This window comes from Haemaphysalis longicornis, unplaced genomic scaffold, assembly GCF_048455015.1.
Source record: "Haemaphysalis longicornis isolate Haplotype H1 unplaced genomic scaffold, Haemaphysalis longicornis Haplotype H1 scaffold_6, whole genome shotgun sequence".
NCBI lineage: Eukaryota > Metazoa > Arthropoda > Arachnida > Ixodida > Ixodidae > Haemaphysalis > Haemaphysalis longicornis.
Window position 1 is genome coordinate 103,130,510 of NW_027526407.1, and position 24,176 is coordinate 103,154,685.

Consider the following 24,176-nt stretch of genomic DNA (forward strand, 5'->3'; position numbering starts at 1 on the left):
TTGCCACAAGAACTGGGATGAAATTGTAACATTTATCACGTACGCGTACTACACGGCACAGCACGAGACAAAAGGCTACAGCCCATTCTTTTTTCTTTATTTGCTTGCACCTCCTAGAGTCCTAGACACGATCTTCTCGTTCTATTTAGGTTATTACCCTTCTGTTGCCCGTACGCTGTGTATTGCCGAAGAGTTGCGCCGTGTTGCTCACCTACGGACCCTGGCTTCCAAGCGCCGCTCAAAACGACTCTACGACACTCGACACAGTGCAGCAGGGGACTTGGTTTTGTTGTGGACACTGGTTAACCAACGAGGCCTGTATACCAAGTATCTATCCTATTAGACGGGTCCACACGTCGTCGTCGATCGCTTGAGCGACGTCACTTACGTTATCTGTCGACTGACATCATGTGGACGCAGGTCTATCGAATTTGAAATCACGCACGTCGACAGTTTGAAGCCGTTCTACCCACACATTTGACTATGACTTGCCCGAGGGGCTTCTGTTGCGATTGGGGGGAAATGTCACGCATCGTCGGCCACCCGGAGGAAATGTCACGTCGTGAAGTAGTGGAACGCTTATCAGGATCAATACACCTTGAACGGGTATGTGTCAAGTGATGGTGGATAGCCGACGATAATACAGAAGGCAGTGTTCGCTCGTACTGGGTGAACTTAGTGTGGCGCTTCCTTCAACGTACTGGTTCCCGTCTGTTCCTGTAAATAAACCCTTCTGCACCGTAGCAATATTGAAAAAGATACACGATTGATTGAATGACTAATTGATATATTGATGATATATTGCTTGCTTGCTTGATTGATTGATTGATTGATTGATTGGTTGATTGATTGATTGATTGATTGATTGATTGATTGATTGATTGATTGATTGATTGATTGATTGATTGATTGATTGATTGATTGATTGATTGATTGATTGATTGATTGATTGATTGATTGATTGATTGAGATGTTTCACCGCCGACGCAACGCATACCGGGAGGCGCGCCGTAGTACAGGGCACAGGGCTGAGGATTAATTTTGACCACCTGGGGATCTTTAACGGCCCAAAATCTTGTTCTCACGGGCGTGTTTTCTCTTCCCCTCCATCAAGAAAGCGACCACCGCAGCCAGTAAGGGAAGCCGCGTCCTTGCGCTCTGCAGCACACCACCACAGCCACTGAGGTACTGCAGCGGGATGAAATAGATACACATGCACGTCCTGCTTTGGAAGGGCTTTAAAGCGGAAACACTTTTGACGGAGACTACATATTTTGCATTACTCCTTTCACTATCGATACAAATGTTTACGCGCTTCGCAGTCCGTGATAACATCTGCAGATTGCATTGATAAAACGTGATACACTCTGTAATAATAGTATTGTTAAAAAGAAAGAATAATTCAAAAGGGGAAAGAGCGGTGTTATATTTTGTGCTTTTTTTAAATTCTACACGGCAAGAAATGTTTGATTTTGCATTATTGGCCAGAGGTGCCGTAAAATTGTCGTGACGTTTCTTGTTCCTTCTGGATTATTAAGCGTTGACTCTACAACAGATGTGCGTCTTGGATACAACACATGATTACGTTCGAGCCGTGACAAGAAGAGCGATGCACCGTGCATGGTAAAACATCCTCTAAAGCCGTGCTCAAGCATGCACCCGTCTATCGAAGAATACAAAATACTAAGCGCCAATTTCTGCCATGTGTGATGTTTGTTATCACCTTCCTCTCGCAAAACAAAGTTGTTGAACCAAAACGAAAGTACGCCTCATCAAACACTTTTACGCGCTCAACAATTTTGTTACCAACACACAAACGATTTATTAAAACTTTACCCTGCTTAAAAAAACTGTTCTAGAAAATAAAATAAAGCCATTCGATGAGACTTTTACTACACATTCTGCCTAATTATGCAGCCAGTAAAATCGTGCCAGAGAACATAGCGTTTTTAAACTACATGCAGGCTAGCTTTGATGATGTAAATGCAGTACTGAAGACAAAAAAAATTGTTACCCAGACAGACAGAGCAAACTTAGGTTTATATTGGGCAGCTAGTGCTAACAAAGTATACACGCTATCCCTTCACTTTGTTTTACAGGCGTCCAAACTCTCAGATTTTAATTATTGCGTCGACTTGGTACACACACAAATAGCGTACTTTCGGGTACTCTATAAATCTCTCTGTGTGAAAGCATCCAGTTCACTGTCGCGATTAATAAAAAAGAAAATCAACTTTTTATGATGTGTTCAATCGCCAATGTCAAGTTCAAGTCGTAATGATATTTCGCACACTTGAGATAACTTTAGGTGAGAAGCAGTGGGAATTGCGAAATTTTCTGCAAGAATATCAGCCGCTGAATCTCGTTTTATAGTTCCTGATCTGCTTGCAATAAACTGACACTCTTCGTCGTCCTTTTTAAGAACCCATGAGTACAGTCATTGCTAGTGGGGGAAAGGATAGCTAACATCTTTCTAATACCATGGTAGCGGTGTACTTTCCGGTAATTTTATTCAGAAGTGCACGTGTTTATTCTTGAATACTCGCAATTTGTGACCGACTTCACTGTTCGGGATTGCTTGCGCCAAATGTGCGACAGGAAATACATTTTGGTGAAAGTGTCTCTATTTTCTCTGCACAGAGTCAATTTGAAGTACACAGCTCTGCAAAATTACGAGGGAGTTGGAGGGGCACACGTCTTACCTTAGATGACGCGGCCTATATTTATTATTTCATGTAGTCCTGGGGCGTTTTCAGAAGTCCTGAGATCAGCCTGCTCCCGCGTTTCAGCTGCTAAGGTTAAGAAATTAGTTATAGTGGACCATCCCACACGCTTTCAACAATACCGGCGCCATTGCGCAAAGCACAATAGGCGTAGTCAGCGCGCCCGCATATGGCCGCTTACTGTTTAGAAATTGCGGCTTGTGCTAATATTAAAGTGCCTAGATTGGCCCGCCTTCACGCATTAAGACACCAAAGCTACCATAGGCATTCAGCGCCATCTCCTGCGGAGCTGAAGGATTCACTCCATGTCATAAGGAGGAAAACCTCACTACTTACTTCAAACCTCCGGCATGGACGTAGGACATACCCGGTGCGGGACGGCCCGTCTTTATGGTCTTCATTTTTCTAGTGAATTATGTTTGCTACGGGGATTGAGGGTAGCCCCACTGCCGCCTTGTAGCAGCACTAACCAAGTAAGCCATGAAGTTCACTGTAGCGAAGGGAACGCGCCCTGTCGCCGACCCTTAAATAAGGCGCTTGTGTGTTTGTTTTCACCTTGGGTGAGTGTCATGGAAGAATAAAAGTTACGAGACAGCATGGCGTCATGCCGGAAGCCTTCCCTAATCCATTTTTTCCCGAGCAGCCAGAGGCGGCCTAGTGTGTCACCATTCACGCGAACACGATACGTATTTTTATAGCTTTATGCCGAAGTTTGGTCCTGTGGTGGTGGCGCGCTCCCACACGGCGAGAACACCTTACACAGTGACTCCCGGGGCTTAGTTCGAGTTTACTTTTTATGACTAGGTTTCACTCTTCTCCAATGGCTTTGTCTTCCTTTTCTTCCTAATGGCGTTTATTAGGAATTATAAAAATTGAGTTATAAAGGAGCCATGAACACAAAACAAAAGTTTGTTTTATTCGAAAGATTAGGCGTTTCATAGTACCCTAAGCGCTTTCCCGGAAGCAAACGATGCTTTATTCAGTGAGAAATAGGGCAATTTTAGCCAAACTTTTAAATCACCCGCTAAGTTGTACATTTTGTGACGTGAACAATGGCGTAATATGAGCCGGTAAATGAAACAGATATTTAGTATGTGGACTCCATATAGCACCCATACGCGGGAATCAAAGAGGAACCGGAACTCGTGCCGAAACCGATACGGCGGCTATTTTAAAAATACTAGTATAACCTCGTACACCCGCAGCCCTAGTCATGGAATCTCCTGATCCGGACAACACTGCTCTCGCCGAGGAGCTCGGGCTAGCATTTAACAACGTCACATCACTTGAACGCTCAACGCTTCTAAATGCACCAGCGGCAGGAGTTGTGGGATAAACGAATGGATCGGAAAGCGACCATTCCACGATAGGCACAACAGATGGACGCCCACCAGTCAGGCCCGCTGCCTCGTCAGCCCCGTTGCGACGGACGAATACAGACTGCTGCGTATGTGCCGTATTTTTATTACGGTCAATAATAGTTCAATTTCAGCAGCCGTGTCGCTTATGCAGTTGGCCTGTGTCATTACGGAAAGCCATTCGCGAGAGCTCTCTGCTCCGACCAGAAAGATACGAGCGTCAATGCAGGGTGTGTACGGTGTTCTTTTTCCAAGCTCAGAGCGCTTTGACGGCGATTTGACGAAGTCGGCCACGAGCGGCGGCATGTCCCAGGAGTGGGCTAACCTAAGGGTCCCTGCCGTAATCACTTCGTCGGAAATGAATCGAGCACACTCGTACTTCATTTAGCTCCCTTTCTCATCCGTTTCCAAAGTACACAAAACGTAGCCGCTTGCTTCGCCTAGTTTCGTCGTTGGGCAGCGCATGAAAGGAGATCTCGTTACCGGCGGGGATGTCGCACTCGCTCGACGATTTGCCCTTACTACATGGGCATTTCAGGACGGAGCAAGAAAATTTCATTGTAAAGTCCCCGAACAAACTGAAGTTTTCAGTGGTTGTAAACTGAAAACGAGCTTATCACGCTAGCAGCAAGGCAACACCATTCCGAAACTTCTTCGACGAGTGGCACTATCTCGTCGCTGCTTGCTGTTCCTTACTCCCCTCGTTTCTATTTTTACCTTTGCTGGTTGGCGATATGACGTCAACCTCCTATCAAGGGATTAAGATACCAAGCAAGGTCACGGCTGTGCGCGCTGGAACAGTTCGTTGGCCCCGAAGAGCCTCGAACCCGAAAATTCGTCTGCGTAACGGCGAGATCTCCAGCTCGGCCGGCGGTAGTTTCGTACGCATTAGCGTACATGTTTGCGTGTTCGTTCAGAACTTCAACCGTTTACTCCACCGTTCTTAGTGTCGTAAACGGAATGTGCACTAGGTTTAACGGGCATATAGCTCACTCTGCAAACTGGTAGCCCTGCCGAACTTGCGTTTTCTTTTGCGCGCCTCTGCCAATCGCAGAGTATTCTAATATGACATCATATGTTCTGTTGGGGGAAATGAGCTGGTGGGTCGCATGGTCATTCCCTTTTTTCCTAATTATGTAGCTTAGTTGAGCGAAGCTTGCGTTAAAGGTCGTGTCAGTATGGTTCTAACGAGGCAATCTTTCGAATGAACCACACTTGTGTTTTCTCTTAAGGCTCCTTTAAAGACCTTGTTTAACCGTTAATGAGTGCGTGTTAGACGTCGTGTCATCCATCATCGACTGTCTTTTCGCGGTGTATGACGAAGCCTTGCGTAAGAAAATGTTGTCGTCTCGGCCGCTCCCATCGGCTTAGACTTGAGTAAAATTCACTTGGAACAGGACGTTCGCGTAACTGGCAGCATCAGCTCACGGTTGCCTCAGGAATTGCTTTTTACTTCGTCCTAGTGTCTTGTTGCGGTAATAAGAATTCAGTAAAAGATACTTTGTGGCTACAAGGCTACTCCTTTGACAAAGGCGGCGCCATTGTAGGGTGGTACTTCGGTCACTCCCCCTCGCCAACTAATGTGCTAGGTATGTTACATTCACACTAGAACTTCCACGAAACTCGCGAATGGTTTTTCAAGGCCGTGTTGAACTCGTGACGCCCGTAGTGACCACTACGGCGCTGTGCTTTATTGTTCGCGCTCGCCGTGCCAGGCATATTTCAAGCACAACCAATGCTTTTCTTTCACGGTGGAGGAATTTCGAGATTGTGTTCGTCTCTTCAGAAGAGCTGTGCATTGGCTGTGCACACATCTCGTGACCGACCCCTATGTCTGACTTCTTCGAGGCGGCTCTCGTTTTATGACCACGGCGGAGCCCATGTGGTGTGAGCTGCCGTATCATGCAGGACGGGAGCTTCCGTGGAAGCGTTCGTGGCGACCGCACCATTCACCGTTGTGCACGAAGGCAACATCGACCGCTTGTGTGTCAGCCGGTGTGGGCAGCATGATCACTGGAAGCTTATTTCCGTGACCTTGCCTTTTTAGAGCAAAGCTGTACTTAGTAGAGCCTAGCTTTGGCCGTCACCATTATTTTTACCTTGATTTGAATGCAGCTGCGCCGCACCTTTGCAACGCAACCCGTGACTCGCCGCGCGGAGCTCCATCACCGCTGCGTACGCCAGATTCCACCGCCGCCGTCCGCTTGGCCCATAGCACTCTCCGCAGCTTGGTCGCGGCCTGACGATGTGACTTTTAGGGTGCCTTGGAAAGAGGAGGGCCTCACAGTCTTAGCTTGGCCATGGACGACAGCCAGTCCGGGAAGTCATCTCTGAGCACTGCGCGGAGCGGGAGCCATTGAGCCGCAATGGCCAACGGCCGTCTTACCAACTCGTGGAAGCTGCCCGTCGAACTGCTTCACGGCACATGCTCTTAAATATGAAGCGCGGGAACCTAGCGTAGGAGATTTGAGAAGAGTGACCCGTTAGGATTACAAAACGCCGGAAGCGTACGCAAGCTTTGTATCGGGAAACGGCCGAGGGGTTTAGATAGCGTCATATCGTGCAAACATTACCTTAAATGAGGCGTGTTTCCATTACCCGCTTTTTTGCTAGATTGCCATAATTACGTGATTGCGTGATCTGGAAGCGACGGGAGAAACTGCTTGTTTTGTAGATAATTTTCAAACAAAATTGGCGCCGTATTCATTAATAATGGAGGGCTGGAGAAACAGCATTACTGGCGGATCATCTCCTTTCATCGGACACCTGGCTCTTGCACCTAAACTTTATTTCGGAACTTGCCCCTAAACGTGTGTCGCAGTCCAGGATCGTTTTGCCGGCAGGGTTTCACATCTCCCCCCAAAGTGGACCACGTAGGCACGCGCTAGAACTGTGGCCATGTCCAAACCCAAACGACAGCGTACGAACCCAAAGAAAATGCTTTGCACCCAGGATGCGATATTACCTGAATCGAATAGACTCCGGTTCATAACTTCAGGAAAAGACTTTAGATTCCGACCACGGAGAGTTTCTTTTTTTCTTTCCAATTGGCTGCACATGTTATTGTTACCCACCACTGCTAAACTCATATCCCGTGGGCCTTTGTGGGAGCCCAGTGGTTAGGTTGCTGGTTTCGTGGCGTAAAGGTGCCGGGTGCGATTCCTGGGACCTCTGTAACCACAATGATTACTGAGGCTTCGAGGTATATCTTTTTTTTGGACAGAACGCGGTATAAGCAGGGCTGCTGTTGAAAGCTCATGTGAAAGCCTGAAAAAATAAACGTTGCAGTGAAATACAGAAAAATGAAATAAAAGCGCAGTAAAGTAAAGTTTGATTTGCTTGCCCCCAGTAGCAACCAATGCAACAGTGAAGCAGGAGAACCCGCTGAAAAATGCCTCACGCCCTAGCCTCGCCTCCTTCAAGCGCGCTGCCCCGAACCGCTTGCGTGACCTCAATACCCAGAAAATTGCACGTATCGCATTTTTAAAGCATTTTGACATCGCCTCAAAATATTACCACCATGTTACGGGGTCGTCGCAAGAGCTAGGGGTCTCTAGAGTTTCGCGCAATCTCGGGACTTGCGGAATAGCACCCCTGAACTCTTACCGCGGTAGAAGGATGTTCAGAAACTTCTTCCAGAGTGTTGAAAAAATACTATTGTTCAGTTTTAAAAAATATTTTAGATGAGATACTCACGACATTTAGCTCAAGCATGAGGTATCTGACCATATCTTTTGTGCGATTGAAGCCGGCGCGAAATGGTGCATCCACAACAACGCGAATTTCAACGTACACATCTTTGACATTTTGGCGATCTGAAATTTGGAAAAGTTACAACCGTAAACATATTTGAACAAATTGTGACCGTCCAGAAAATACACAGCCGCATAAGGTACACCGATTGTTGACCATTGCATTCACGTAATTTGCTGAAACTGAAAATATCTACTTACAATAGCTTCTGTACTGTCTCTCTTGTGGTGCATCTATCGCTCGAACGTGTTCACCTTAGAAAAAAATATAACTTTTAATGACGAATACGACATCTCTGAAAGCTCTTTCTGGGCTCAGTGTTCTGTTGAATTGAATAATATTTTAAGCCAACACTCACCGTGGACTGCATTGTCTTCCTGTTGCTCATTGGTAATAGGTTCTAAAGCGTGCGGGAAAAAGCCCTCGTTGGCACGTTCCATTCCTTCCAATGGCCTAATCTTCAGGTTTGGGCCGACGACACCTTCCTTTCACCGTAAAGTGGGAATTTGGACAAGCATAATCAAACCAACTCAATGTTGTGTGACAATGCCATAAAACATGACACTTGGTTGTACACTAACTGAACGTCTCACCGGAAATGGACACTGCGCTGTTAAAAGTAGGGTTTATTACGTACTTTAGTTTAATTTACACGTTCTGTACCGTCGAAATAGCGTCATCGGCCATGCTGAGGTGTTGACCTTAAAAAGGGCGTTATAAGCATCGAGATTTAGGAACACGTTTTCCACATTTTATCTATAGGAGTTTACGGGAATTTTGGTGCTCAAGGCATAAACACCGCAATGGTAAGGAAGAGAGCACAAGGGACTTTTACCAAAAAGTGTTATTTATTGTTGTTTATTAGGACCTCCTTATTAAGCCTTGATACCATCCTTAACGAACATTTTTACACGTGCAGGTTCACACTGTACGCTTTAGTGCGCTACATTATATAGCGCGCGTGCCAGTAAAAGCATAGGACTTGTTATAGGGGTCGGTGGGTGGTATGGGATACTGCTTAAACAGACCTAATACAGTAAATCGAGGTTGTATTGCCGCGAAATACTGTGTTCTTGTGGATTTTGAGAAACTGAGGAGGTTAAAAATCTCACCTGTAAGATCGAATGAATGAAAACAAATTACAAATTGTACGAAACGCTGGTTTATTTATAGGGCAATATAGAAATACTTACCACTTTTACGATTCCACTTTCTTGGGTAAGAAATACAGAGGCTAATTGAACTTCGTCATGAAATAGACCCTCTTCCAATTGTTCTACATCAGGCTGTAAAAAATAGCACAGATATTTTTTTACTATCGCAATAACTCTGTGAGAAGGAAACTTGGGCACTCCACTTCTATTACACTCTCATGTTGCTTCGATGACAACCAATGTTTGACCATTTCATAATATGTAGCCCACGTAACACAATACACCCCACCGAAGTACTCATTGATGTCAAAAACTTATTATTCGTCTCAATGTACTTTTCGAAATCAGACCGTTTTTCGCAACACTCCTCTCTCCTGCTTTCACCTCACAAGGCCCAGCGTATTCTCTCAATAAATAAGGTAAACAAGTTATGATTTGTTCAGTTTATGATTGTAAATTATTCTCAATAACCTTTTCTTCGTTCATGTTGAGCAAACAGCAGCGCATAAATTTAGGCAACCCCAACTTTTATCTGTAGCCGGGTTCATTTCACGAATGGCCCTGTCCAGATTGCCGCCAGACGGTGATATAAGTACTACAGCGAATAGACGTCCAACGCCGTTTTGTAACAAAAATTTCGCGTCGGACACTACGTCGCTCAAGATAACGTAAAACTAGGCAACGAAATCTAAACATATTATAACATAGTCGAACGCACACAAAATTCACTTGAAACACAAAAGCTAACCTGAGCCATAAATATTCTAGTGCAATTTAAAAATAAAATACCGAGGCAAAGACCAGTCTCGAACCGCTGTCCTTGGGATCAAGAAGCTAACACAGAACATCTACATTACAACGACAGACATCTTGGCCGGTGCTAGCCTAGTCCTAAATATTCGAATGCCATCGGAAGGCAAAATAGCCATTCCTACAGCGATCATCTGGAGTGCCGTCGGACGGAACTCTAAACACCGTGTTCACAAGTATGGGATAAGGTATATATATTCGGAGATACTAATGCTGACTTATAAGTTTTGTATTTTTGTCGGTGCACCTACCGGTTAAATAAGTTTCCCGAAATCATGGGCAATCGCTTTTGTTCTCGTCGTCTCAGCAGGTTTTTCTCTTTGGACATTTTCTTCGTTCTTGTAGTGCTTTGCAAAAACGTTGCGTCTTTAAGCCTTTTGGTTCAAAAGCCCACACGTGATTTGCGCTAAAATCAAGCTATTTAAATTTCAAGAAAGACAGTGCCTGCATCTTCGTTGCTGTGCAATGCCCAGCCACGATGTCACCGCGTGCAAGTCTTTCGAATCTCTACTGTGGATGGACGGTTCTATGTACGGAAGCACCGTTTGCCTCTTGTCTACCGTCGGCTCACCAGCACCATCAGAGGGAGTGCTCATACGCGTATACTCAAACTTGGCTATATAATTCATAATTGCAGTTGCTACCACAGCCTATAGAACTACTGCTGAAAACACATTTGAAGTTTGTACAGCAGCGAGTAGACCTGCGGTCAAATTTTGTTACCAGGGTACCAGTGATAACTGTGGGCGAATCAACCTGGATCAATTCACCCGACCGCTGTGGAGGACCGTGAGGCCGGTAAGAGCAGCGATTGTTTTTTTACCTTCGAGAACCAAACCAGGCCTTGATCAATCGGGCTAAAATAGTAACTACAAGAGAAACATCTACAGCCCTCACACTACGGCTGAAAGAGGAAATTTAACGGGTCCTAATGTTTTTAATGACGCTCAGTTACGCGTGCAAGCCATTTTGTAATTGCAAGCCCGGCAATGTCATCTTAACGGAGGTGTCGTTTCTTCCCATGGAGACTTCCTCATTGGTCGAAATAACCATAGACAAGAGAAAGGAGCCTTCACCATAAACTAATTTTACGCAATCCAGCTTATTTTGTGTTCTGAATTTACCTGCTCTAAAAACCCGTTTAAAAAACTAATGTTAAATACTATAAATTGTCTCCGTATTGGCGCCTGTATATGTTTCTTTGGAACAGCTGACACAGGAGGAGAAAAAAAGGAACCAAATCGCACCACAGGCTCTCTGCTTTTCAGCATGTGTTCTTTCACTGTTTTCGGGACGCCCAGTTCAGATAAGTTATTTTAACTGATGAGTGCAGACGTTTCAGGTTTTTGTTATTATTTCTGCTTTTTAAAACAATTTTTATGCTGGCGCAACTAACATTTTATTTTCTGTTGTTCGATAAATTAATGATAACAGCATTTATATTGCTAAAAGTTTTATTATACGGATTGAGAGAAGCCTTCCTAAAGATTTTATTTACCACTGGAGCATTACTATGATAAAGTAACCGCATGCTAATGAAGTGACAAATATTACTCACATACGATCGTAGTGGAACACCTTCCGGATGCGTTAGGAGAAAAAACTCATCATGCAAAAGAGAACTCTTTTTGAGAGTAAGAGTTACTTTGTCGTTAATTTTAAGTTGCCTTGTTCCAAGCTCGTCCCGAGCACTGAAGAGTTGTGGATACACAAGTTCCGCTTCGGTGCCCACTGTTTCGAGGAAGAACATATATAAAGAGAAGTGTTTTAAAGGAGTACTGACACAACATTTTATATGCGAGATAACTGCGACGATAGATTGGTGTGAACACTGATAAATCATCTGCAAAATATTAGCGGCAAATACTGCATATAACATTTTAAAATCAATTTTAGAGAGTGCGAAACGCAACCAACCCGCCAGCGGAGTACGTCGTGCAATCGACATTGCCTGGATGTGGAGTAAATAAACAAAATCCAAACACGTCACGAGTTTGTATCGGCTGCTTCCGCACTGCCGCAGTTTCTCGCCTGCAGGCCGCCCTGTTCGCAGGTCGGGACTTTTGCTCTCGAGCAATGAACGATCCCATCATTGGGCACAAGGCGCCAAGATTTCGTTAGCTCATCAGGCAGCTGGCTGCGACGTAAGTTTACAGTGATTCCAGGCAGTTTATTTTTATTGCTTTTCATTAAATTGGACGCAAAAGGGTGGCAGCGACACGAAAAGTGCAGTGTGCGAGCAGAACGGTCGTTGCGCAGGTGTGGCCACAGCCGCGATGTCGCACAGGCTGACCCAGGTACCTCGAGCGATAGCTTGTTACCGCTGCACGAAATCGGACTCAAGTCCCTAACGAGGCAGCACACACGAGAAAGGAGTTAATTCCGTAATGGTGAATTGCATTAAAAATTGTCGTCTGCACCAGTTACGAGAGCAGCAATCGAATACCCGCCCCAGTGTCGAGCATAACACATCTGTCGGCAGACCTTTAGGCAGACCGGCCGGCTACTCCCAGCGCACGTCTCCCCACCCACTGTTTCGAACGAGAGCCGTGCTCGGTAATATGCGTAGAGAATCATGTGGGCAGCATTGTTTATAGCAAATTCAGCCTCTTACGGCACCCTCTGAAACCGAAACTGCAACTGGCCGCTTTGAGAACGTCTTCAATTAAACAACCGTCTCCCGCTGAAGGAAACCAGGTTTCTACACGTGGTCATTAGCTACTTTTCGCCACAAGAAAGCAAGTTGTGAAGCAAAGCAAAGTGAAGCGTCAAGTACAAATTTGCGGTGGCAGACAATGAACGCAAGTGAAGAAACCAACGCGCCGACAAATTTAGTGAGGAAAATAAAATAATGCAAAAACTTCCCCTCACCGAAGTATGGACCCCTGAAAGCACAGTTTCCCCTACTCGGCAGCTTTCCATGCCTCAGAAATCGTTATCCGTCCTACCGTCACCGAGCGAATAACTTCAAGGATCGATTGGTTAGGCAGTGGAAACACCGATGGAAAAGAAAAAGTTTTTTGGACGTTACAGAACTGATGCCAGCCTGCTGCTGTACATCCGACCAACTTAAGGAACAATTCAACACAGGGCTATTATTTTGAAGACAGCACCAAGATAGCTCTGTGGTTTAGCAAAAACTCATCGGCAGACGCAATGGGCATTGTTACGGTGTACTCAACTTTTGTCCAGCGACACCGCAGTGAAGAGGTCAGTTTAGCTACTCCATCATGTGGAAGCCACCTAGAGTCATCCGTCGGCGGGGTAGACTGTTGTGACTTCCTCGCCTTCACCCCTTCTAGCAGACGACGCAGATCATCATTTTCTTCATGCTACTATGGGCTGTCCCATGCTCTCGCCGCTGCTTCGGCTCATGCCACGTTTTAAAAGATTTCATTACAGCCTCATTCTCTTCAGACCACACTCTCCCCTTTATGAGCATCGCGCCACAACTGGAGGGCTCAGAGGTCCAAAAGGCATGTATCTTTATGAGCAACTTTAACTATGATGCACTGTTTAATAATATGGCATGGGAAAAGAAATATTCGAGTTGGAAAATGCATGCAAAATGCATGAAAAATATATAGCTGTCATTAGGTAATATTCTGGTTTGACTTGAGAGAATGCATTGCCCATGATCTAAAACCAAGTCTAGCATTTTAATAATGCGACACTCAGTTCTTAGCTAGGATGAATGACAGCTTTCATACTTTTTGCTTTTTTGAGAGTTTAATGGTTAATTTCAGTACCTGTCAACATCATCGAGGACTGCAGGACGGCTCCTCTTCATGTACATCAGGGTGGCTTAACGCATTTTAAAGAAGTGGTTTATCCAACATTTTTGTTATAAAAAATACTCAAAGATGTAACAAAAAATAAAATAGTCTCCCACTCCCAAAGGCATGCTATCGCACTACACTGAATAATTTTAGAATATACAAAAACTGAAAGATTTCATACAGGAACATCAAAATAGATGAGTTCACTCATGTCCGTGGAGCATGTGGAAGAACATTTACGTAAACAGTGTGCATACTACCACTAAAAAGAATAGTATACAACCAATGCAAGCTTCCGGTGATGAGATATGGGGCAGAAACATGGCGGATTACTTTAAGAACCGGAAAGGAATCTAATGGCAGTTGAACATGCCCTGAAATTAGGAACGTTGAGAGTAGCGCTTGTGGTCACGAATAGAGTTACTTTAGATCAGGAAACAAACTCTCGTGTAAGATAGTATAGTTAAGGTTTCCTAAGCAAAAGTAGTAGACATGGGCTGGCCATGTCACATGACGAAGTAACAACCAGTATTGCCAAAGTACCTCGATGGGCAGGCGAAGTAAGAAAATTTGGCGGTAAAGACTGGGCACGGGTGGCTAAGGAAAGGAGCTTTTAGAGGTCAATGGGACAGACCTTCCCCCTGGAGTAGATTTAAATGGGCTATTGGTTATTTACGCTAAGTATGCGTGCACTTCTGTGTTTTCTCAATGGGATGTGCTAGAAAAGGAGCGTGGGGAAATGGCCACAGACAAAAATACAGAAGAAATAATGACGTAAGAATTTCGAGTCATGTGCTACCTTCCCGCCGCAAGGCAAAAGGTCTATTTGTAGCTGCAAAGAATTGGAACCAATGCATTTGGACTGTAAAAGTGATCCTACACTACACTCTTTCAGTGGCATTACTTTTAAACAGATTCCCCTATTTTGAAACGACAGACTAATTGTAAAACGGGCTTGGTTGTGTCAAATAAATGCTGGCTTTCAGATTTTCATGCCAACTGTTACACCTAAACTTTCTTTTTATTTTGGAGACATTTGTTTGGCAGGTGAAAAATGTTCGATCTTGCCCAGAGCTGATATTTTTATCTTTTTAAAACAAAGCAACATCACTGATAAAATTTACCACGAGGTTAAATTTCGCCCGTCGACTTTATTTAGAGGCTGAAAACTTTACTTGAACTACTTAAATTGAATTTTTATTTCTGCTTTATGACCAATTACGCTTTCTTTGCAGGGAATAAAAAAACACTGTCGCACTTTTTTCATTTCCCTCTGAACTGGCATGATGTAGCAGGATGTGTATGAGCTGCCACGTAGTTCTTGGTAAAGGTAAGCATGTTTGGTCCCTTTTACAGAAGCTGCGTGAACGGCCACAGTGAAAGGCAAAGCTGATGCCTAACTTCGTTGCCTATTTGCCTATTTGCCTATTTGCTGGTGGTAGTACACCACAGTAATGAGCAAAAGATCTTTTAAGTACTATACTTGGTCGTTAGGTTTTACTGCACCCACAAAGCACACAGCACTTTTATAGAGCCGTTGTGATGCATCTGTTCACACTTCACTTCCGCAAAATAGTACGCTTGAATCAGTTATTCCACCGATGCATGGCTCTAAGCATTACTAGTTTTTTTTTATTTTGGCAATATTTCACACGGAAAACAGAGTAAGTATTTTACACCCTGCACTGTAACGTGGAAAATAGAGCAACGGCAAACTTCTGTATCCAGCACTTAAGAAATCTTTTGCATAATGGCTCTGGTGATTGTCATCAGAGAATGGGATATAAAACTAAGAGCAATGAGTTACACTGCTGCAACTGCAGCTGCGAATACTGCTGCTTCCCATTTACGGGACATGAAAAAAAATTCTTCTACACTGTACTTAAAGCACTTTATTTCTATTAGCAGAAAGTGTGATGTTCACAGCATGTTAGGTTCATAAACTCCATTAGAGATACATTTGATCTAGGAGAAGACATGAAAACCACTACACTTACATTGTGTAAATATAGGGATGAACAGAACAAAAACAAAATATTCGGTCACTGTCATGCCAATTCAGCAAGTGGACAGGACACGCAGAAAAAAACGTTTAATTTAAGACGGCGATATTTCGGAGCACAGGTTAAGTAACGGCAAACAGTCAAAGAATTGTTCTCGCGTTTTGAGTTTGCGTAAACGTCTAAGTATTTTGGCGCCTCACGTTAGGGGTGATGTCTTCCTATTTGATTTGTGGGTCAAGGTGACCGTCGTGTCTCGTAGTGCTCGCACAAAGTGGACCCAACCATCGCCGCCAACAGCCAAGGGAGCGTAGCCCTAGTTGCGATGTGGAACCGGCGTCGCAGCGTAGCCCGACCGTCACAGCCGGGTAGCTTATTTGGTAACCTGGAGTCACCGATGGAGCACTGCCTCATGGTCTCCCTCGAGGATTCTCGCCTGGAGCTACTGTCAGTAGGCCTCAGGCATCGTCAGGCCCAGATCATGCTGGGGTGGGTTCCAGGATTGTAGCCTTCTCTTGTCTTCTTCCTTCTCCCAACGCTTGCCTCTTTCCTCTTCCTCTTCTCCTCTTTTGTTCATTTCACTGTTGGCTCACATCGTACCTTCTTGTTTGGAACATTCTCCTTGGAAGTTTCGCACATACACCTTCGAGGGTTTCGGCACACACCCACTCGGGGGTTGCTAAAAACGGCTTACTCATTGCACCAAGATTGTCCGCCGATTTGATCGTAAAGAATCCACGAGCTTGACTAGCACGCTCCATTCTCACATTCACGGTTGCGCCACAAAGTTATAATACAGTATAACGTACACAGTTCTCAAACACATTTCAGCTTCCCGATACAAAGTTTGCCATTTACTACAGTTCTGAGTTTCTGAAGTATCTACCTGAACACTACACTTTACAATTCACACGACCTGCTGAACAACACTATATACAAACTTCTACATTACCCAAGAAACAATTAAATTTACAAAGTCACTGTTTTTAACATCAGCGCCTGCACCTCCCTTCCCAGTCATGTGATCCGAGTAACTATTACTAAGCAGTGCTACTCTCACCTAAATATGCCACAACTTCGTACGCTATATCGCCCACTCGTATGATGCTCGCTGTACTTCGACGGCCACTCGGAGACCACCTCTCCTTGTTTCGCGTGCCTTGGGATAACACAGACTTTGGAAAAAACTTGCTTGCAAACCTTGCAGGACTAGACACATTTCCTTGCATCACTTCGCATGCCTGGCCAAACGAAATGTTCAGCTATTCTTCTGATTGTTTCACACATTCCTCGATGGCCTCCATGATGTTTTTGTGCGCCAAAGCCAAGAGCTCCTGCTGTATATCTTGTGGTGCGACAAGCTGCGTGACTACTCGTCCAGAGCGGAAAAGGCATCTTCGCTAAAGCAGTTCATTCTGAACTCTAAACATGTAAACAACACTATGTCATCTCCACTCCACCCCTACTTGCTGATAACAGCCCTGCAGTGTCCGATCTTGTATCTGGTGCTTAGCCAACGCACGAAAGTTTAGGGTAAGGGGTTGATAAATGAAGCTTTTGGAGTGGTCTGCTCCTTCCCTCCTTCACGGGGTTCTGAGGTTGCGCACACGGAACCGGGAGGGTTTGTTGCAGAGCCGGCACACACCACGGCAGCTGTCACAAGCTGGCCCACAGCGCTTCGAATCGCCTAGAGCGTGACTGCGCATTGGATGCCGGCGGGGATTTAAAAATGTTTCGGCGCTTTACAAAAGCATCCCAAATGCGCATATATTCCCGCGGAGCAGTTTGGAAGTGCTACAGGCGAATTATAAAACCTATTTGGGAGAGCTCGGTTGCTTCAACGGCTGCTGATATTTCCACTTGGGCATACTCTATATGCGATAAATCACCATTTGTCTTGTGTAGCTCTTGTGATCTCATGCGGGGACTCCCTGTCTGCATAATTTCTGCCTTGCAAAGCCACTGGGGGTCGGGAGTGTCTACAACTCGAACCCCTGGAACATTTCACAATATCAAGTCACATAAAGGGTTCTCTAGCCATTTTGCACTAACCTTCCCAGAATAATGGGGTATTATCTCTATGCTGGCTTCAGGTAACCACTTGATAGTATTGTCAACGAAAATAACTGGTGACTTCTTTCCTGTCAGATCTTTCATGGGGCAAAAGCCTTTTCAATCACTACCGTATTAGCAACGCTATCCTTCAATACTGTGATCTCTTTCCCTTGGACTACCCCGTCACTGATCGGAATTCTGTCACTATTGTCCATCACCATGCATGCGCCTACTGTTCCGCCTTCAGCTCCTTTTTCTTGAGTATCATTCGGCCTTTGCGCTGGTTTTGCATGTGGAGACATCATGCTTGCAACTATTTCTCGTGGTTTAAAGCAAGAGGCCTCCCTGCTGTGCCCTTTCTTATCGCAGACAGGGCAAATCTGCTCAGGTTTGATGCCTACAAAGTTAATGCGGAAGTCCGCGGTTAAATGGCCTACCCCATTACAGAGGAAGCCTCTTCTGGGAACCTGTTTGGGAATGCAAAGCTTCAATAATTCTGGCGTGTTTGCTCTACCATCCAGCTGTTCTTGTTCGTCAGTCACCCTACCAAAGTTTTAAACCCTGCGCTACGAGAAAGCCATCAGTTAAGTCAACCAGGTCGTCAATCGCTTGTAATCCCTTTTTCCTTAAAAACACGACTAACTTGTGATTACAGCAATTCAGGAATTGTTCGGGGACAATCTGATTGCTGATAGACTCATAGGTCTTTTCAGCGCCGGAGAGCTCCATCGACCGATCGAAGTATTTGCTGATCCGTGCTGCAAACTGTCGACCGGTTTCAGCGTCTTCTGGTTGGCAGCACCTAAACTTTTCTCTGAAACCTCCTTCAGCAGTCAAGCGAGACCGCTGCAGTAGCGCAATCGTCCCTTTGTCGCAGTCGTTGGAGTCGGACGCTGGCATTCGGGCGAAGATGCGTAATGCTGCGCCTGCCAAACACAAGCTCAAGGCCGTAGCCCATTGGGGCCTTTCCCAGTCCTGGCCGACGGCTATTCTCTAAAAACGTTATAAATAGGTGTCCAATTCCTCTTTCTTTTTATAAATGGGGCCATGATTTTTTTGGGCAGATACTTGGGGCTCGAGGTGATACCGAACCTGATCTTTCTCCTGTGCGCACTACTGACCCCTGCGAAGCATATTCAGCGAGCTGCAGTTTAAGTTCAACTATTTTCTGTTCCCTCTCTGCTCTTTTCTACTCTCGTGTGGCGCTCTTCTACTCTTCCTGGCTGCTCTATCCTACATTCCCAACGCCTCTTTTTCCATGAACCCTTTTGCCTCGGTGTAGGGCTAACAATTTTTTCCATGTCCAAAATATACCTGACTGAATTGAGAGTCACCATGAACAATAATGTATCCTGGGAGGCTCGCCCCAATTGTCACGCCAATTCATCTCAAGCGGACGGGCAACACAGGAAAAAACGTTTAATGGACGAGGACGGTATTTCGGAGCACAGGATAAGTAACGTTAAAGCGTCAAAGAATTCTTCTCGCGGTTTGAGTTTGCGTAAACGTTCAAGTATTTTGGCGCCTCGTGTTACGGGTCATGTCGTGCTATTTGATGTGTGGGTCAATGTCAACGTCGACGTCGTGTCTCGTAGTACTTGCACGAATTGCGCCCAACCGTCGCCGCCAACAGCAAAGGGAGCGTAGCCCTAGATACGATGTGGAACTGGCGTCGCAGCGTAGCCCGAGAGTCCCAGCCCGGCAGCTTTTTGGTAACCTGGAGCCACCAATAGAGCACTGCCTCACGGTTTCCTTTCATGATCGTCGCCTTGAGCTTCTGACAATAGGTCTGAGGCGTCGTCAGGCCCAGAACATGCTGGGGTAGTTTCAAGGATCGTAGCCTGGTCTTCTCTTCTTCCTTCTCCCAACGCTTCCATCCTTCCTCTTTCTTTTCTCCTCTTTCTGTTCATTTTACTTTATTCTTGCATGAGCGCTTAAACAAGAACAAATCATTTTCATCTGAGGCTAATCAAGCGTACAAGATTTCCGCTGGTTGAACAATGCCGTGTTGAGATTAACGAAGTCGGGAGTGTTACTGTTATGTTATGGTGAATTTTTATGCCTGCAGTACTCCCTCAGCTTGCGAGCTTACTTCATACGTTCTTGTTTGGCACATACTCTTCGGGGGTTTCACCACACACCCATTGGCGGGTTGCTCATGACAGTCATCTAAAGAATGATCCCACTGCACTAGCTTTCTGATAATAAGCGTTGCACAACAACAAGCTAAAAGAAATAACTGTATGCAACCCATCCAAAAGGAGGTTTGGGTCACACACGTTTTTCTGCTAGCAGTAGGCAGTGAAGCCATGAATTGTGTGGAGAGCGCTACAGCTAGAGTTTTGAATTCCTGCCTTAAATGCAGTGCCACACAATTACTGTTTACTGGTCACTCTTGTCCGCGTTGGTATGACTATGAAATCGAAAAGAAATAACGAAAAAAACAATGCACGAAAAATTGTTTGTATTTAAGCACATTCCATGGATATAAACAGAACAATGTAACTTTGCTGGTTTGTAAAACAATTCCACCTAAATGTTTACATGCACCGTAACAATAATAAAACAACAGGACATTTCTGTTCTGAACATCAGAGAAACGTTTTCTAGAAACAATGCGGTGGTAAAAGTTTGTCCACAGGTGCACTCGCCTGTCTAGTTCTGCCTGAAACATTTCAGTGAGCAGCATTGAAATGCATTGTTTACCACTCGCCCTAACAAACTCCGGTTACAAATTCAACCGGTCGAGCATGTGCAATTCTCTCGCCATAATCGCTTGAAGCTCGCAAGCTGAGGGAGTACTGCAGGCATAAAAATTCACCATAACATAACAGTAACACTCCCGACTTCGTTAATCTCAACACGGCATTGTTCAACCAGCGGAAATCTTGTACGCTTGATTAGCCTCAGATGAAAATGATTTGTTCTTGTTTAAGCGCTCATGCAAGAATAAAGTGGTGTTCGGCATACGAAACACGTTCACACATCTTAATGCGGAAAGAAAAGGAGAAAAACTGACACATCACGTCACGTAGTAAATTTTCTGGCGACGACACGGGCAATCGCAGGAGTCAGTTTGTCTGGGGATGTCGTGAGCATCGAAGAATGGTAAGGCGTCTGAATCACAACGCGCACTTTTTTAAGTCACCACCACCCACCCAACCCAGCGGCAGGTTCTGAAGTTGCGCACACGGAACCGGGAGGGTTTGTTGCAGAGCTGGCACACACCACGGCAGCTGTCACAAGCTGGCCCACAGCGCTTCAAATCGCCTAGAGCATGACTGCGCATTGGATGCTGGCGGAGATTTAAAAATGTTTCGGCGCTTTACAAAAGCATCCCAAAAAGCGCATATATTCCCGCGGAGCAGTTTGCAAGTGCTACAGGCGAATTATAAAACATATTTGGGAAAGCTAGGTTGCTGAGCCACTAAAAAAACGTGTCGCGCATGGCAAGGCTGAGCGGCATTGACGTCAGTGAGAGTAGAGGAATGAAGGCCACGCCCCCGTTGGAAAGCAGATAAAACGTAATATCGCGTACGGGCACGCTCTAGCTCAATATCCCGAGGAGGTGCCATGACAGTATGAGCATATTGTTGGGGAGTTGCCGTGTAAGATATGACGACCGCAGCAGGCTCAAATTTTAAGGGTATGTGGTGGTCAGAACCAAATAGCGGATGAGACGCAATGACCGCTAAACAAAATGGAGCAGGTTCGCGGCCTCGCACCACATATCACTGCGGTTGTTGCTGAATATCCTTCGTTTTTGTTGTCGATGCTGGTGGTTCCAATAACGCTAGCAATTATGCCTTTGATGCTACTTTGTTTTCGCCTCGCTCTTCTGGAGGGACCAATACCTGCGCCCTTGGCTTTCGTTAGTCTTCTAAAGGCGCTCCAGGTGACAGAAAAGGCGAGACAAAGAATTGTTATAAATTATGGGTGATCCATAATTACAAGACAGCCGTAACAGAGGCCACTCCGGCTGCGCGGGCGCCCGTTCCTTGTCGTAGTCCGTAGTGGGTCGTGGCCCTATGGGACATTGACCACCTATGTATGCAGGCACATAACGCTCCTCTCGAGAACGAACTTCCAGCTTGAGACCATTGCAAGGCGAGAGTTGCGATGCCAATGAGAAATGCCTTGAATATATGCAGTGAGAGTCATTTGACGATGATGGCATTGATGATACATGACCCTGAAGCAGCGACATCCTCAGAGAGCGACGAATCGGTGGTGATGCTCGGAGCAACGTTGGGCGAAAGAGTGGGAGGTACATCATGGGCTCTCCTCACGGCAGTTTGTCTTGGGGTCTTTGTTTCATCTCTTGGAATCACACACTATGCTGGAGAAATGGCCGAACTGTGGGCGCGCCTGGTCGTAGGCTCTCGACACGGTCCGCGTACCTTTGACAATAGTGACCATACCGACGCTGCTGAAATCTTGGGAGAGGTTGGGAATGAACCCACACACTCCACTAAAAATGTCAGGCGAAGGCAGAACAGATAGGATTATTAGCGGTCGATTTCCAATATCTGCAATGCGGCTGGGAGAGATCCCGCAAAGGGTGGCCGCGTGCATCCCACTGGTCGTTGTTTCTGATAAGCCGTGACATTCTGCGGCATTCATTACCTTTCTGTCCTAGGGGAAATAACAAAAAATGAATACTTGATGTGGAAAGTTGCAGAAGAAGGTTAGCATTTTACATGTATTGACACATCATGTGTAGTCCACAGAGAAGAAGTCACCAAGTTAAGTAAGCTGTGAACGCAGCCCCACTTCTTATCTCCTGACAATGTAGCCCATTTATTGTTCACTCCAAGCACTAGGACCGCGGCTGGTATACACCTGGCACATAACTCTGTGGTCCTTTAATGGGGTCAGCGTGTACTCTTCCTCGATCGTACTGACGTCTTATCGTCAATGGCCTCTGAACATAACGTCCTTCATAAAACACACAGCACAAGTAACAAAGGCAAGCAAAAGGTGTAAGAGAGTTGTGGAGCTTAAGTAGTGGGACATGAGCGATTTTCTGTCGGCTCGGCAGGGAGCAGGTGAAGCCATTAGTGCTCTGAAAAATCTTGTATGTCTTCTCTGGAATCGCGCGCTGTACGCCGTACGGGAAGTGTAAGGGAAAGACCTTTTTATGCAGGTTTTGCCTATGAATGAGGGACTACAAAGCGAAGAGTGCTCTTGGCGAACAGCTAACGCTGCGGTGGTAGTTACCTTAATGAGTCTCCTGGGATATCTCCGCCGCTCACAGGAGGCAAGCTGTCGCCATTTGCATGACTCGTTTTAACGATTGATTCCACGACAATGAAGTGAGAGTGGCCGACACTGTCTTCGTCGGAAGGGTTACAAAAGCGCCATTGGTACTGTTGTTCTGGGCAACTTGACGCAAAGGCCACATCACAGAAATACACAAGCCAACAGTGAGTCAGCAGGAATTCGTCCCATCTCGTATTATTGTCCTCCAAAGTTGCCTTGTCCAGTGTTGCCGCTTGAAGGGTGATTATAATAAAGGGGAGCTTTATGAAGGTGCGTTAAAAAAATCTCGAGCCCTTCCGTCTAACGATGACGAAGATTGAACGCGAAACTTCATCGCCGCGGATTATGTGGTTGCCGTCTGGGTTTTGACTGAGTTTCTACTGAGTTTGGACCATGTCGAAATGGGGTAATCGGATAAACGCCGACTTCAAAACGCAACGAACCCAGGTTCCATTCCAGCCACTCAAGTGTTTTATGCTTTCACTTCACCACCGAATTACTCATCATGATTGTCCGAGATAGATGACTGTCCTGCAAGGCGTCTTTGCGCTGCAGATAGCTTCTTTGAAAAAAGTAGAGTTTCGCTTTAAAAAGAAGGATTGGCTTGCGCTTTTTTCGAAACATATAGACAGCACAAATCTGTGTTCTAAGCCACACGCTAATGAATATTTTTAGCTGAAATACTTTTAAAGACTAGAAAAGAACTTTCCAAATCTTTGAGAACACTCATTTTTTAGCGCAGAACTATGCCCTCTTAAAAAAACATTGGAACCTGCCCGGCCATGATAGTAAAGGGCAGGCATTTCGGTGCATCAGTACATCAGGAATTATCTCAAGAAAATACAGCAAGAAACAAAAGGGCGCTAGACATCTCCTAAAAGAATCTGGGATGACAAGAAGCCTATATTTATCCATCCAATGTTATCAATTGTCCACTTTGTTGAAACGCATATGTATGACATGATGAGCATAAATTAAGTTGCCCCAGCGGGGATTTAGCTTCAAGCATCTTTGAACAGAACGAAGGCGCATGGGCCGCTAGATTGCAGATGAGAGGGCATACCTCGTCGAAGCTTTACGTCTTCAACATTTAAACGGTTGGTATTTGAGCGCTTTTACTTCGCGCTTTCTGATTGAGTCGTCACAAAACCACAATTCGGACTGGTGGAATCCCCTAATTTACATCCGCTCACAAAACGTCTTGTGAGCCACTCGAGTGAACGTAAACGAGTGTTTTTTAAAAGGAAGCGTATATGGGTATTATTTCGTGTATTTTTAACTG

The 24,176-nt window shown here is 45.4% G+C and overlaps 1 protein-coding gene across 1 annotated transcript in view; it reads right to left on the reverse strand.

The window, feature by feature from the left end:
- Positions 1–24,176, reverse strand: part of LOC144141831 (metalloproteinase-like) — a 96,891-nt gene that overhangs the window by 63,885 nt on the left and 8,830 nt on the right. Inside the window, exons 2-6 of the mRNA XM_077673318.1 lie at positions 11,357–11,529; positions 9,028–9,120; positions 8,193–8,319; positions 8,035–8,088; positions 7,778–7,896 (exon numbers count right to left, since the gene is read on the reverse strand). Of these exons, the coding sequence (XP_077529444.1) occupies positions 7,778–7,896; positions 8,035–8,088; positions 8,193–8,319; positions 9,028–9,120; positions 11,357–11,529 (566 nt within the window). The remainder of the gene's footprint in view (positions 1–7,777; positions 7,897–8,034; positions 8,089–8,192; positions 8,320–9,027; positions 9,121–11,356; positions 11,530–24,176) is intronic.